The sequence below is a fragment of the Trichechus manatus genome, unplaced genomic scaffold, assembly GCF_000243295.1.
Source record: "Trichechus manatus latirostris isolate Lorelei unplaced genomic scaffold, TriManLat1.0 scaffold00064, whole genome shotgun sequence".
NCBI classification, from domain to species: Eukaryota; Metazoa; Chordata; class Mammalia; order Sirenia; family Trichechidae; genus Trichechus; species Trichechus manatus.
This window is the reverse complement of record NW_004444000.1, coordinates 12,454,828-12,471,247: the sequence shown is the minus strand read 5'-3', so window position 1 is coordinate 12,471,247 and position 16,420 is coordinate 12,454,828. Positions and strand designations below refer to the sequence as shown.

The 16,420-nt window shown below is 48.9% G+C and overlaps 1 protein-coding gene across 1 annotated transcript in view; it reads left to right on the top strand.

Moving 5' to 3' along the window:
- Positions 1-16,420, top strand: part of DCPS (decapping enzyme, scavenger) — a 76,852-nt gene that overhangs the window by 50,781 nt on the left and 9,651 nt on the right. The window contains exon 3 of the mRNA XM_004379340.2: positions 11,070-11,215. Within this exon, the coding sequence (XP_004379397.2) occupies positions 11,070-11,215 (146 nt within the window). The remainder of the gene's footprint in view (positions 1-11,069; positions 11,216-16,420) is intronic.

Here is a 16,420-nt window from a genome sequence, read left to right as displayed (position 1 = left end):
AAAGACTGAGGCATCACAAGGACCTTTCTCCAGAGCCGACAGAGAGAGAGAGCCTTTTCCTGGAGCTGATGCCCTGAATTTGGACTTGGAGCCTACTGGACTGTGAAGACAATAAATTTCTCTCTGTTAAAACCATCCCTTTGTGGTACTTCTGTTGGAGCAGCACTAGATGACTGAGACAAGCAGTGCTTTCCGATTTTGAATCGTTGCTTTCCATCCTAGAATTCTTTAGTCAAACTCGTAATTAAGTATGACAGTGCAACAAAGACCTTTTGAGATGTGCCAAGTCTCACAATTTCTCCCATGCATCATATCTCGGGAAGCGACTTGCGTTTATGCCTTAGGCCAGTGGTTCTTGATGTGTGGTCCCTGCACCAGAAGCAGCAGGCGGCATCCCTGGGAACTTGTCAGGAATGCACAGTCTTGGGCCCAACCCCGGCCCTTCTGAATCAGGTGGTTCTGATGCTTGCTGGAGTTTGAGAATCACTGCTTTGGCAAAATAAGGACATAAATCACGAGAGAGGGAGATAAGGAATCCAAAAAACAAGGTACCCAGCACAAGAGAAAGGCTAAGGGTGTCACTAGGATGATAGTGCCTGGAGATCCCAGGGGACAGCTGGGTCCAGGCACCAGCTGGGGCAGGTAGAGACTCCGGGAAGACACATTGCTAGTGGACCTGCTGAGTTTTACCATATTGAGGGGAGATTTACATAAACAAGGTAAATCAGTGACAGTTATAGAAAAATAAGTCCATAAAATAGTTACTAACTCCACACCAAAAATTGTACTGAGAAGAAAAAATAACCATAGCGTGTGCTTCAGCCGTGGATAGCACTGTCAGCATCTGAATAGCGGCAGCTCGGAATGCCTATTTAGCCAAAACCGTGATATGGGTGTGTCACGAGGATGTGGGTTAGGAAGTTTGTGTACGAGTGCGCCCATGCACTCTTTGGTGGAGGGCCCATAAAAAAAGAGCTAAATTCTTACCTTCCATCATGGGTGGTTAATAAACGATAGTAAAACTGAAAAGTCAAAGAGGCATGGTGTATAAAAATATTTATAATTTAGGACTATGAAAGTACAAAACCAAAGAACTGGCTCGAGGAATTGAAGGCGGCGCCTTCCAGGAGTGAGGAGGAATGGAAAACTTGTTTTCAAAACAAGCTTCATTCTACTGCATGTACAGCCTGAATAAAATATAAAAATGAAAATTAAGGAAGCATGATAGGTAGGAATGTGTTGTAAAGAACGTCAGGAAGTCCTATTAATGCATTGTGAACGTTTTCAAGGGCTGGGTTTTTGAGCAGTTTACGATCGTCTGTGGCTACTTTTTAAAGGGCGCCCACAGGAAGACAGGGCTGGGAGCCCTCGGGGAAAAGCTTTTGGGTAGAGGAGTTGCCAGGTATTGCTCATCCTGAGCAGACGGTCCCTCAAATAAACTTGCTAAACGGGGGTTGGCAGAGAGAACCCCGACAGAGTCCCGCCTCCACTGTCAGCCTCAGGGCGGGCATGGTGGGCTGGGCTCTGTGGTGGTGGGGGTCCAGTGCAGCCCCAGAGCCAGGCGGCTGGCCCCACCCTCAGTACTGTGGGCTGTGGGCAGCTGCTTAAATGAACTGGAGCAGTGGTTAAGAGCTCGGCTGTGACCAAAAGGTCGGCAGTTCGAATCCACCAGCTGCTCCTTAAAAGCGCTGAATCTCCAGCCTCTGGGTTAGCAGCTGAGCATGGTAACCCTCTGCACCACCCAGGCACTCCCATGTCTCTTTAGTCTTCTTCAACCTGGTACAGTCCCTCAGCCTTTCTTTGTCTTTCGTAACATTGACACTTTTGAAGAGTTCAGGCCACTTGCTTGGTAGCAGGTCCCTGGATTTCTGATTGCTGACATTTCCTCATGATTAGATTTGGTTATGTGCTTTTGGCCAGAATGCCACAGCACATCCCATGTGGAGGCAGCTGAAGCCACTGTGGCCCCTCAGCGGTGATGCTCATGCTGATCACCAGGTAGCCCACGAGTTCTCACTGTAAAGGTACGTGTTTCCCTTTGTAGTTAATACCTAATCTTGGGGCGGGGGCCTGGGGAGGTTTTTGAGACTGTTCAAGAACATCCTGTTCCCTGACATGTTTTCACGAGATGGTCCGAGCATTTATTGGGCGTTGACTCTTGACCAGACCCCTCCTGAAGTTCAGCTGCAGGTCAACATCTTGATTGGCATTTAGGTAAACACCAACGCTCCCTTTCTGCCGCCGAGGAGAAGCGGCATTGAGAAGCACCTTGATTTTTATCAGAGAGGCTTTATTCCATTTGGGGCAAAAATGCCCTCGCTGGGATGAAGGCTGAAAAGGCCAGATTCATTCATTCACTTGTTCAGTAAGAATTTGTTGAGTGCTTGGTGTCTGCCAGGCGCTCTTCCTCTTCCGGGTGCTGGGGATGAAACAGTCAAGAAACAGACAAAATCCCTGCCCTCCTGGAACGTATGTTCTGGTGATGGAGTCAGACAATAAAGAAATGAAAATAAATCTGTATCGTTGTTTAGGCAACAGTGAGTATCTGTTGATGGGGATGGAAAATTTGGTGACAGATAAAGGTGATGGCTGCCCAGCATGAGTGGTGTGATCATTTTAAATTAAAAATAAATAAATCTGTGCTCTATTGTCTGCTCGTGAGAAGTGAGGAACAAAGAAAGTTGGTGAAGGAGATAGAGGGTGAGGAGGTACAAAACACATTGCCTGGAGGAAAATGCAGAACAAAATTCAAACTCACAATAAAAGACCAGACTTACTGGCCTGACACAGACTGGAAAAACCCCAAGAGTATGGCCCCACACACCCTTGTAGCTCAGTAATGAAGTCACTCCCGAGGTACACTGTTCAGCCAAAGATTAGACAGCCCCGTAAAACAAAACTAGACTAAAGGGGCACAACAGCCCAGGGACAAGGACTAGAAGGTAGGAGGGGACAGGAAAGCTGGTAACAGAGAGCCCAAGGTCAAGAAGGGAGAGTGTTGACACATCATGGCGTTGGTAACCGCTGTCATAAAACAATTTGTGTGCTGTTTAATGAGAAATTGTTCTGTAAACCTTCATCTTAAGTACAATAAAAAAATTAAAAAAAAAAAACCACATTGCCATCAAGCTGATTCCAACTCACGGCAGCCCCATGTGTTACAGAGTAGAACTGAGTTCCGTGGGGTTTTCTTGGCTGTTACCATTACAGAAGCATATTGCCAGGACTTTCTTTCATCTTTCTTCCATGGTGCTCCGGGGTGGGTTGAACTGCCAAGCTTTCGGTTAGTAGCTGAGAGCACATTGTTTGCACCACCCAGGGACTAAGGGGAGATTTTTCTAGCCAGGCTGTCAGCTCTGGGGAGCTGGCCCTGAAGTAGAGACCTGGGTGAGTGTGGGAGCAGCCAGGTAGTTCTCGGGTAAAACAGTCTGTCAGGCAGAGGGACGGCCTGTGCAGAGGCCTGAACACGGGGACGTGCTTGGTGTGGGTCGCTGGTCAGTAGGAGCTCAGTGTGGCGGGTGTGGGGACAGCAGTGGGGATGATGGTGGTAAGTGAGGTTGGCGAGTGGCCAGGGCAGACCACAGAGGACCTGGTAGACCCTGCCCGGCGGTGGTGAAGGGTTCAGGGCTTGGAGGGTGTGTCCCCTCCAGTGGGCCTCCACTTAGGGCCTTCTGAGTAGCCGCCCCTCAGGAGAGCACGGAATTCAGCCAGCCCCCACTGTGAGGCCAGCCGCCCCAGCTGGTCTGAGAGAAGCGGACCCGTGAGGAATGACTGGCTCTGAGGGCCTCTGAGACTGGCAGCATGGGGTTTCTGCGTTCACACAGGAGTTTCTTAGGAAAGGAAGAAGGTTGGCAGAAGTACGCAGGTGGAAAATACCCTTTTATTTCCCCGCCAGTGTTCTGCTCTGAGGGTGGGAGGTGGGGGTACTGGCTGGGTGAGTGGGCTGTTTTCCCCAGCAGCCTGGGTGGCTGGAGCAGACGTCTGACAAGCCTTGGCAGACCAGGGCATGCTGGGAGGCCCAGTGGCTTTGTGCTGTGGAGCAGCCAGGAACCCCAGCATTCACGCCTTGGGCTGTGCCTCCACTGCCAGCAGAGCTCGGCTGTCCCCCAGCATCAGCTCTGTCTCTGTTCCCAGCCCCTCTGCCCTTACTCCCAGGGAATTCCACTGCTAACGGCCTTTCTCCCTACCGCCCAGCGCAGGCAACTGAAGTAAGGGTAACAATAACCAGAATGAAAGCTAGCATTCATGAGTGCTGTTCTGTGTGCGAGGTACTTTCTAAGAGCTTTCCATCTGCTGACTCGTTTAATTCTGTCAGCAGCCCTGGAAGTTTGGTGCTGTTACCATCTCCAGGTTATGCGGGGGAAGCCGAAGCAACAGAAAGGTGTGGTCACTTACCCGAGCCCATGCAGCTCGTGCAAAGCCTGGATTTGAACTTGGGCCGACTAGCTCCAGAATCTTGTTCTTATCCAGCAAGCCACACTGCAGATATCACGGGAGTTTCCTGGGGCCCACCGCAAGGGCCAGAGTGGTACCGTTCCATCTATTTCAGGCAGTCTCGTGCCTCTTGAGATCTTGGTGTCCTTGACCTCTGACTCCTGGTCTGTGACCCTGGGCTGTTAGAGGGCAACGAGGGTGAGAAGCGAGGAGCTGCTTTTTGCTGATGGGTTGTGAGGAGGCCTCCATGCCTCCTTTCCCAGCTAAGTCAGATCCAGGGAGGCCCCGGAACTGGGGTGACATTAGCACCTCCACTGGCCCAGATGATACATCTTGTTTAATGTCGGTCACAGTGCTGTGGGGCAGATTTTATTGCCAGACCTTAACAGATGGGCCAGTTGAAACTCTAAGAGGTTCAGTGACAAGCCCATGGCCACACAGCTAGTCAAGCGAGAGCTGTGTGCCCACCTCAGGTATGTGCTGCTAACTCCAGGGTTTGTGGCTTTGCATCAGGCTCTTCTGCTTCCCAGGGACGAGGTACTGGGAGGGCTTGCTGCTCACCAGAAGCCATGTGTGTGGTATGTCACCCTCTTCAGCAGCCACAGTCCCCACTGGGCCACTGGAAGAGGATAGCAGGCCTCTGGGGAGGCCGCTGTGTTGAAAGAGAGCTGAATTCTAGTTAAGAAGACCTAGGTCCCGGCCTTGCCACTGCCACATCTCACAGCGTCTTTGAACCCCTGGTGTCTTAGTTTCTTAGTGCTGCTATAATAGAAATACCACAGATGGGTGGCTCCAAAGGACGTAAATTTATTTTCTCACAGTTTAGGGGGCTAGAAGTCCGAATTCAGGGCACTGGCTCTAGGGGAAGGTTCTCTCTCCATCAGCGCCGAGGGGAAGATCCTTGTCTCACTTCCTTGGTGATCCTCACATGTGCTTCTGTCTTACCCTGGTTTGTGTTCACTCTTCCCTGTGCCTAATCTGCTCTTTTTTGTTTTATATTTAAATTTTTTTTATTGTTGTAAGATGTATGTCTATAACACAACATTTGCCAATTCGACATTTTTCAGGTGTACGATTTATTTGCAAAATAGTTTCATTACTTGCGTTGTACAGTCATCAGCTATTGTTGGCAACTTTTCCATCACCATAAACATAAACCCACGGCTTCCCAAACAGTGTTTTTCCCATCCCTCTCCCTCCCATCCCTGGTAACCACTAATGAATGTTGATTTCAATACATTTACCAATCGAGATGTCTCAGCAAACGGATGCAACTCTGGAAGCGCTCACTAGTCTATGCCAAGAAATTTGAAAGATAACTACCTGGCCAACCGACTAGAAAAGATCCATATTTGTGCCCATTCCAAAGAAAAGTGATCCAACAGATTATGGAAATTATGGAACAATAATATCATTAATATCACACACAAGTAAAATTTTGCTAAGGATAATTCAAAAACAGTTGCAGCAGTACATCGACAGGGAACTGCCAGAAATTCAAGCCGGATTCAGAAGAGGACGTGGAACGAGGGATATCATTGCTGATGCCAGATGGATCTTGACTGAAAGCAGAGAATACCAGAAAGATGTTTACCTGTGTTTTATTGACTATGCAAAGACATTTGACTATGGATCATAACAAATTATGGATAACACTGCGAAGAATGGGAATTTCAGAGCACTTAATTGTGCTCATGAGGAGCCTGTACATAGATCAAGAGGCAGTCGGTGGAACAGAACAAGAGGATACTGTGTGGTTTAAAATCAGAAAACGTGTACCTTGCGGTTGTATCCTTTCACTGTATTTATTCAGTCTGTATGCTAAGCAAATAATCTGAGAAGCTGGACTATATGAAGAAGAATGTGGCGTCAGGATTGGAGGAAGACTTATCAACAACCTGTGATATGCAGATGACACAACCTTGCTTGCTGACAGGGAAGAGGACTTGAAGCACTTACTGATGAAGATCAAAGACCACAGCCTGTGGGATGTATGCCATTTAAACATGGCTGCACTGTTGACACCTGCAGCCCCCACAGGCCTCTATGCTGTATACGACATGTTGGAGACTTGTCAGCGATAAGAATGAGATTAGACACGACTTGTTTTCCCAAAGCTATTGCCCTGTTACTGATTGGCTTGTTTACCTGAATTCCTTCTCCCTTGCCCGAAACTTATTATTACTCACCCTAAACCCATTGTTCTGTTAATTGCTTTACTGCTTGCTGTATTGACTATAAGATAAACTCCTGGGACTGAAGCGGGGGTCGACTCCTCAGAGTGACCCTCCTGGCCCCACTTCTCTGTAAGAGTTGTGCAGTTGGTTACTGTCTTCGCCATCCCGATTACCGTCGCCGCTGCAACAACAGCCTTCAATATGGATTACACCTCGATATAAAGAAAACAGAAATCCTCACAGATGGGCCAATAAGCAACATCATGATAAACAGAAAATATTGAAGTTGTCAAGGATTTCATTTTACTCAGATCCACAATCAATGCCCATGGAAGCAGCAGTCAAGAAATCAAACGATGTAATTGCTTTGGGCAAATTTCCTGCAACAGACCTCTTTAAAGTGTTGAAAAGCAAAGATGTCACCTTGAGGACTAAGATGTGCCTGACCCAAGCCATGGTGTTTTCAATCGCCTCATATGCATGAGAAAGCTGGACAATGAATAAGGAAGACTGAAGGAGAATTGACACCTTTGAATTATGGTGTTGGCAAAGAATATTGAATAAACCATGGACTGGCAGAAGAACGAACAAATCTGTTTTGGAAGACATACAACCAGAATGCTCCTTAGAAGCGAGAATGGCGAAACTTTATCTCACATCCTTTGAACATATTGTCAGGAGGGACCAGTCCCTGGAGAAGGACATCATGCTTGGTAAAGTAGAGGGTCAGCGAAAAAAAGGAAGAGCCTCAATGAGATGGACTGACACAGTGGCTGCAACAATGGGCTCAAGCATAACAACGATTGTGAGGATGGTGCAGGACCAGGCGGTGTTTCATTCTGTTGTACGTGGGGTCACTATGAGTCAGAACCAACTTGATGGCACCTAACAACAACGGCAAAAAATACATTTGCCTCTTCTTGTTATTTTATTTAAGTGAGATCATACCATATTTGTCCTTTTGTGATTGACGTATTTCACTCTGTATAATGTTCTCAAGGTTCATCCATGTGGTAGCATGTATCAGGACTTAATTTCTCTTTATGGCTGAGTAGTGTTCCATTGTGTATATGTACCACGTTTTGTCTATCTCTTCACCCACTGATGGACATTTAGGTTGTTTCCACCTGTTGGCTATCGTGAACAGTGCTGCAATGAACAGGAAAACCCGAGAGAGTAGAAGCCCAGCAAGTACACTTTAACACCTCAAGAAATGGTGAACAGATGTATAGAGGAGCCCTGGTGGCGCAGTGGTTAAGCACTCGGCTGCTAACCAAAAGGTCGGTGTTCGAACCCACCAGCTGCTCCATGAGAGAAAGATGTGGCAGTCTGCTTCTATAAAGATTACAGCCACGGAAACCTTCTAGAGCAGTTCCACTTTGTCCTGTAGGGTCCCTCTGAGTCCAGATCGACTTGAGGGCAACGGGTTTTTGTTTTTGTACGTGTGTAATCTGCTCTTTTGATGTCTCAAAAATGATAAGGTTTAAGACACACCCTATACGGCTATCACCTCATTAACATAACAAAGAATACCCTGTCCCAAATGGGATCACATGGACATTAGGGTTCCAGCATATGAGGGGGGCACAATTCAATCCCTAACGCCTGTGAACCTCTTTTATCTCCTTTGAGATGGGGGTCGAGACCTCGTCCTTCCCAAGTCCAAATGTGGAAGCATAGGGTGGTGGCTCTTCGCTGGGTGTCGGGATATGTGGGCAAGAATGATGGTTTCCTGGGGTATTAGAATGTACCTGCTGGGTCTACTCTCTTGGGTTTCCTGTAGAATATGTCTGAATCTACAGCAAGGGGCCTGGGGAGAAGTGGGGCTTTTGAGAAACAATCCCAGAGGATTTTGAAATACTGTTTTTCCTTCCCACCTTTGAAACCTTTGTTGAAACATGGTATAAAAACAGTAGAGTAGTGATAGCACTTGTGGAAGATGTTAGAGACAAGGAAAAGGACTTAACCAGAAACAACTGGTTTTACCTATGAAAAAGTTCACACACAAAATGTAACAATCTTTGTTGGTTATCAGGGGTGGGAGGGGTGGGGGGGAATACTAAATAGATAATAGATAAGTGGTAATCTTGGGTGAAGGGTGAGACAGTACACAATACAGGAGAAACTAGCACAACTTGTACAAGGAAAGGTCATGGAAGCCCCATAGACACATCCAAACTCCCTGAGGGACTGAATTGCTGGGCGGAGGGCTCTGGGGACCATGGTCTCAGGGAACATCTAGCTTAATTGGCATGACACAGCTTATAAAGACAGTGCTCTACATTCTACCTTGGTGAGTAGTGTCTGGGGTCATAAAAGCCTGTGAGCGGCCATCTAAGATACTCCACTGGTCTCATCCCTTCGGGAGCAAGGGAGAATGAAGAGAACAGGATACAAGGAAAAGATTAGTCCGAAGAACTAACTGTCCACAGCTACCAAGGCCTCCACCGGACTGAGTCCAGTACAGCTAGATGGTGCCCGGCTACCACCACTGACTGCTCTGACTGGGATCACAGCAGAGGGTTCTGGACAGAGCTGGAGAAGGATGTAGAGCATAATTCTAACCCACAAAAAAAGACCAGATTTACTGGCCTAAAGGAGACTGGAGAAACCCCGAGTGTGGCCCCCAGACACCCTTTTAGCTCAGGGGTGAAGTTACCTCCGAGGTTCACCATTCAGCCTGGGAGTGGACAGCCCCGTAAAACCAAATGAGACTAACAAGGTACAGGAGTCCAGTGACAAGGGCCAGAAGGCAGAAGGGGACAAGGAAGCTGGTGATAGGGATCCCAAGGTTGAGTAAGGATATTGTTAATGTGTTGTGAGATTGTTAACCATTGTCATAGGCCAACATTTGTAGTAACTGTTAAATGAGAAACTATTTTGTTCTGTAAGCCTTCATCTTAAGTGAGAATAACAGCACAATTGGAAGAGCGTAGTCAATGTCACTGAACTGTGCACGTAGAAATTTTTGAAATGGTGTATCTTTGGCTATGTATACTTTCACCAAAAAAAAGAAAGGTTGAGAAGTTAGAGGGTTGATGTGTTGTGGGGTTGTTAACCAATGTCATAAAACAACATGTGTACTTCAGTTTCATGAGAAACTATTTGTTCTGTAAGCCTTCACCTGAAGTACAATAAAAAAATTAATTAATTAATTAATTAATTAAAAAAAAAAAAAACAAGTGGTTTTAGACCAGGGCCTTAAGCTTAGAGTCTATTTAGGAAAACTAAGATTTCCTTCTGAATAAAACGGTGGTTCTCATCCGGGGGCAGTTTTGCCCCGAAGGGCCATTTGTCATTGTTTGGAGACATTTTTTGTTGTTATAACGAGGGTGGGGTGGGGTGGAGGCCAAGGATGCTGCTAAGCTTCCTGCAGTACACAAAGTCAGCACTCACAACACAGAATTCTCTCACCCAAAATGTTGATGAACCCTGGCTTAAAAATAGCCGGCGCTGATGTAGGATTCCCCGGGTGCCAGACATTGTTCTGAGTGGTTTACAGGTACGAGCTTGCTTAGCTCTCCCAGCCCTATGAAGTAGGAGCTAATATTACCCTCATTTGACAGACGGGGCAGTTAGATTCAGAGTCGATGCATTTAGCCACTGTTCTATGCTGAGCTGTCCCTCATTAAGGCTAAAAAAAAAAAAACTGCATAGTCGACTCCAACTCTTTCTTCATGGCCCCGCGTGTGTCAGAGTAGAACTGTGCTCCACAGGGTTTTCACAGCCATGTCTGCCCAAGTCCAAAGAATATTACAGAATAGGCAAGAGTGGGAAAACAGACAAGCATGCTGCCACAGCCACGTCTATCCGTAGGGTTTTCAGTGGCTGTGATCTTTCAGATATAGTTTGCCAGGCCTTCCTTTGGAGGCACCTCTGGGTGACCTTGACCCACCAGCCTTTTGGTTAGCAGCCAGGCGTGATAACCGTTTGTACCATCAGGGACTCCTCATCAACACGCTCTTCCCCTTGTTGCGATTCCAACTCATAGTGACCCTATAGGACAGAATAGAACTGTCCCATCTGGTTTCCAAGGAGCAGCTGTAGCTCTTAACGACTGCGCCACTTGGCTGTATATCAGTGTTTCAGCCTTGCGCCCAGGAAGCCACATAGCTAGAAGTTTGGAGAGGACCCTGGAAGAGTTAGAACCTCTTGTTTCCTCCTCACTCCTGTGCCTGTAGATGGAGGAGCAGGGCTGGACCTAGGGTGACGAGGGACCCAGGGAGCCATCAGTGTAGCCTTGTGTTTGCCAGGCTATGAGTGTGGCTCCACTCGTGAATTTCATGACACCAGGTGCCTCACGGGAGTGGATTGCGGGTGAACAGAACCTCTTCTTCCTTTCCTTCTCGCGTTATGGAATCACAGTTGAGCACGGGGAGGGCCTGTGGGGTGAGAGTGGGACACAGTGCAGAGGGTGCGTTTCCCTTTCCAGTCACGGGCTGTGTTGCTTCTTTACAGACGTGAAGACCACCGTGGTTTACCCTGCCACAGAGAAACACCTGCAGAAGTACCTGCGCCAGGACCTCCAGCTGATCCGAGAGACAGGAGAGGATTATAAGAATATTACCTTGCCCTACCTGGCGGCCCAGAGCCTCAGCATCCAGGTGCCTGTTCGCCCCAGGGGAGCCAGACATGGGGGACGGCGACCGTGGCCTGCTTATCCTTTTACAGGTCCCCGTGGGGGGCTCACCAAGGGTCAGGTGCTGCGGCAGGCAGTGGGGCTGCTGCAGAAACAAAGCGGACAGGTCCTGCCTTCATGTTGGTGCATCCTTGTGTGGGGGAGCACACAGATGTATTTTTTTTTTTTTAAAACCCACTGCCATCGAGTTGATTCCAACTCATAGCGACCCTATAGGACAGAGTAGAAGTGCCCCATAGGGTGTCCAAGGAGCGGCTGGTGGGTTCAAACCACTGGCCTTTCAGTTAGCAGTTGAGTGCTTTAACCACTGTGCTACCAGGGCACCTACAGTTGTACAAGTAACCATATAATATGTGAGACGTCATTGGTGGGGAGAAATGTGAACAAGATAAGTGGACAAAGTCCTGGGTAGGGTGTCTGCTGTTTGGTACAGGGTGGCCAGAGGCTTCCTGGATGATGGGAATTGACCTTGGCCTTGGGCCCCACCCCAGGAGGCTCTCTGAGGGATCTCGAGCAATTCAGTTGGTAGTAAGAATTTGTATCCAATGTTGTTGGCAGTCAGTCGGCCCCAAGTCATGGCAGCCCTAGGCACAGTGGATCTGCCCAGTCCTGCACCATCCCCACAGTAGGTTACAGATTGGACCATTGTGATCCACAGAATGTTCATTCGTTGATTTTTGGAAGTAGATCCCCAGGCCTTTCTGCCTGTTCCATCTTAGTCTGGAAGCTGTGAGTGGTCTCCGGATGACTGTGGCCTCTCTGTGGGTCTGAGAGTGGGTAAGGACCAGTGTGGGTTAGGCCCACCCAGTCCAGACATTTCTGCCTGCAGCCGGCCAGCCTCCAGGAGCTGAGTCTCAGTGAAACATCCTCCCCCTTGCCATTCATTCCACAGAGAGGTGGATCCTACTGCCCTGGGGGCTTGTGCCCATCACCCATCACCTTCTCCCAGGGCCACGTGTGCAGGGTCTTCACAGTGTCTTCAGGCAGCTGCAAGGCCATTTAGCCAAGAGATCCTGACTTCTCCTTGGGCCCAGAGCCTCTGCCTGGAACTGGCCGAGTGTGGATCCTCAGAATTCAATGTGACTGATGCTTATTCATGAGTCTTTTGTTGCTCCCTCACTGGCATTCACTGTCTCTGTCTCTTTATTGCTCACTCTTGTTCTCTTTGAGCCTTTCTCACTGACTCTCCCCAAGACTCATGTTACCGTGGCATAGTGTTCTCAGAGGGAATCGCGGCCGTTTCTCACTGGCCCCGGACAAAGGAGGGTGCTCTGGGTGTGAGGGCACTGCAAGGTGAGTTGTACTTGGGAGGAGTGAGGAAAACGAGGTTGACAGGGCCTGCGGGAATGCTTGACAGCCCGCCCTCCCAGCGGGTGAGACCCAGCCAAGGGGTTAGCCATGGTCCCCTGTGCGGTGTTGGCACGAGGTTCCTCTGGCTTAGGGGACGGTGGTGGTTCAGTGGTAGAATGCTCGCCTTCCACGTGGGAGACCTGGGTTCGATACTTGGCCGGTGCACCCCATGCGCAGCCACCACCCATCTGTCAGTGGAGTGCTGCGTGTGTCTATGATGCTGAGCAGGTTTCAGCAGAGCTTCCAGACTCAGATGGACTAGGAAGAAAGGCCTGGCCATCTATTTCCAAAAATCAGCCCGTGAAAACTCAGTGGATTTGTAACCAATCATAGGGATGACGCAGGATCGGGCAGCATTTCGTTCTGTTGTCCATGGGGTCACCATTAGTCAGGGCCAACTCAACAGCAGCTAACAACCACCACCATTTTTTTCTAGCCCTTGTTCTGTCCTCTGTGTGGCCAAAGGACGTATGACTCTGTCTTCCTAAATAGCTTCTGCTGTTCAGAGGCCTAGAGGAATCTTCTAGAGTATAGGCTGTGTTGTGCCGGTTACATGTATATGGGATCCAAGAGAGGAAGCCTTTAGTATATAGTTGGTGTGAGTTGTACATATACCTTATTATACACCATTCCACTTAGGAAATAATACAACAGTCATCCCACTACTCTTACAAGTGCTGACTGACATGAGCATTCACACATTCTCTCTTGGCTATTTCTATCAAGTTTACAAGCACTCTGCTCAGCCGGCAGCAGTTCTGATGTTTATTGAGCAGCTGCTGTGTTTCAGGCCCTGTGCTAGGCTCCAGACAATCATCAAGATAAAGGGAACACTGAGTGTCCTCACAGTCTATAGGGAAGGTGGACATGTGGGCTGACAGTCATTCACCAGGGAGGGAACAAGGATGGTGGAGTGCCTTACATAGAAGACAATGCATTCAGTTTGGTGCTTATTAAGCAGTTCCCATATGCCAGGAGCCCTGGTGGCGCAGTGGTTAGAAGCTACAAAGAGCTACCCAAAAGGTCGACAGTTTGAATCCACCAGGCCCTCTTTGGAAACCCTGTCGGGGGCAGTTCTACTCTGTCCTATAGGGTCACTAAGAGTCAGAATCGACTCGACTGCAACAGTTTTTTGTTTTGTTTGCTATGTAGGGAGAACAGCGTAAGCCTCTCCGTGTGCCGGCCCGATTGAATTTTTCTCAACAGCCCTTTAAGGGCCGGGACTCAAGGCAGGCAGCCTGGGCCTGGTGTCTGTGCTGTCAGCCGGCTTCGCTACTGGGCTGCTCAGATGTGAAGTCCTTGTGACTTTCAAGTGAAAATGCCCGAAAGGCAGCAGGCTGCACGGCTGTGGAGCGCTGGCGTCATCAGAGCAGGCAGTGGCTTTGGGTTCTCGTTCTTCCACCTGCAGGCAGTGGGGCCATGTCCTTACCCTCTACCCCCAGTTTCCTAGTCTGGAAAACGACAGTGACAGCATCTCCCTCGTAGGGTGGGTGTGGAAGGTGGGAGAGGTTATTAGAGATCAGACCTACTGCTGTTGCTCAGAACAGGGGCCCAAGGGGAAGGGCAGGGAGTGTGTGCAGAGCTAGGGTGTCTGGGGGGGTGTGGACGTCTAGAAGGCATGGACGTCTGGCGGGTGTGGGTGTCTGGGGGGCGTGGATGTCTGGGGGGCGTGGACGTCTGGGGGGTGGGGACGTCTGGGGGCGGGGACATCTGGGGGGCGGGGACGAGGTGGCCCCCCAGGAGAGGGAGCAGAAATAGAGACCCAAGCGGAGAGTGCAAGGAGACCAGGGGGGTAGAGAGCCCGGTGGGGGGTTGTCAGCGTCACCAACTGCAAGGAGGTCACGACCAGAGATTCTGGAGGTGTGGTCAGCGCCCCCACAGCCCTGTCACCAGCAGGGCATGCAGGCTCTCACAGGCTCGCTGTCACATGGTGCCCCTCCCGCTCGCCGCCCTCTGTGGCTGTTAGGAATCTTGGTCCCTTGTTCTCCCTTCCTCATCTGGGCTTCCGGTTTTCAGACTTCCCATGGATCAGATCTTCTTCCTCTCCCAGACACCTCCTCTTCCCAGCAGGCAGGACGCAGGGGCACGGATGTGGCTCTGGAGCCAGACTCACTGGGTTTGCGTCCAGCACGTTGTGTGGACTGTCTCGTACCTGCTTTTCCCTCACCTGCAAACTGGAATTCTAGAACAGGATTGTCGCAAGCGTTCATGCACAGACGGGACTCAGAACAGTGCCTGGCAGGAGAGCAATACTGCTCTGTCATCGTCTCTTTCCTGGTGACCACAAGCCTCCCAGACTAGCACCACCCGCTTTCTGCCTTCCCCGGTCGGTCTTGCCTCCTCCTGGAAACCGTCATCCCACAAACTGTCCTCATTCTGGAGCTTTCCAGGCACCTTCCTCTGCCCTCAAGGTGCCTCCTCCGTGCTGGGCTCTGTGCTGGGTGCTGTCACGTGCATTTTCTCACCTAAAATCCTCGCCACAACTCTCATATGTAGATACTCCAGCCCTCTTTTACAAAGGAGGAAACCACAGCTTAGAGAGATGGAAGAGTTTACCCAACGGACAGCTAGTTAGTGGTAGAGCTGGGATGGGAGATGAAACCAAGTCTCGTTGGGCTCCATCTTAGTTATGATTCTCTAGAGAAACAGAACCAGCGAGAGATAATATACATAGTCCCTGACTTAACGATGGGGTTCCCTTCTGACAACTCCGTCGTAAGTTGGTTCTGATGTAAGTTGAGTACCTCAATTTTTTATTTTTTTTTAGTTTTCATTATTATAGCTTTTTATTATTATCTTTATAAATCTGATCTTTGTTTGTCTTTGGGGGTTGGCAAGATTACATGTAAACTTACAAATATATTTTAATATCTACGTACACAAAGCATAAAAATTGACTCCACCAATGGAGAGTTGGACGACCTTGGCATTTTGTCAGTTACAGTAAAGCTCCACTTGTGGAAGGTTCTGGATCATCTGGATTATCCCTGGGAATGGGGATGGGGTTTCTAGTCAGAAATCAGTGACAGTTGTCTGTGTGGCCCTTTTCTTTTTTCTTCCTACGTTTTGTGGTGACATCTTACTGCTTCCCAAATCTGCCTGTCGACTTTAGCAAAGCAATCAGCGTTTGGGTCCATATTTTCAAGCAACTGAAGCCCCTGATTTAGTTTAGAAAAAACTTCAGCCAATCCTTTCACTGTGAAATTTTTTTGACAGCTTCTTTCCTTCTTCTTCCTCATTATTTATTTCTTCTTCGGCATTTTTTTCTTCTTCAAAATCCATCACGTCCTGACCTGTCGGTTCCCCTTGTTTGTGATCTGTGAGCTGTTCCACATCAGTGACGTCAAGTTCTAAATTCAGCATTCTTGCCATATGGACGATTTTTCCACCGATCTCTTCCATCATATTATCCTGATCACATGCTTGGAGCGTGTTCGCATAACTCAGCAATTTTTTCCATGTTCTCTGCATGCATTTTCGTGTAGCTTCCTCCCAGGAAAATGCCGCGTTCTGGATACACTGACGGTTGTAAGTGTGGTTCATCGTAACTCAAATACGTCATAAGCTGAGGACTATCTGTATATGTGTATAGAGAGAGGGAGAGTGATTGATGGAATTTAAGGAATTGGCTCGTCCAGTTGTCAGGCTGGCAAGCCCAAAATCTGTAGGTTAGGCGACAGGCTGGAGGCTCCTGCAGGCTCGTGCCCATGACCCACAGGTCGGGGGAGAGGCTGGAGGCTCCTGCAGGCCCGTGTCCGTGACCCACAGGTCGGGGGAGAGGCTGGAGGCTCCCGCAGGCCCGTGTCCGTGACCCACAGGT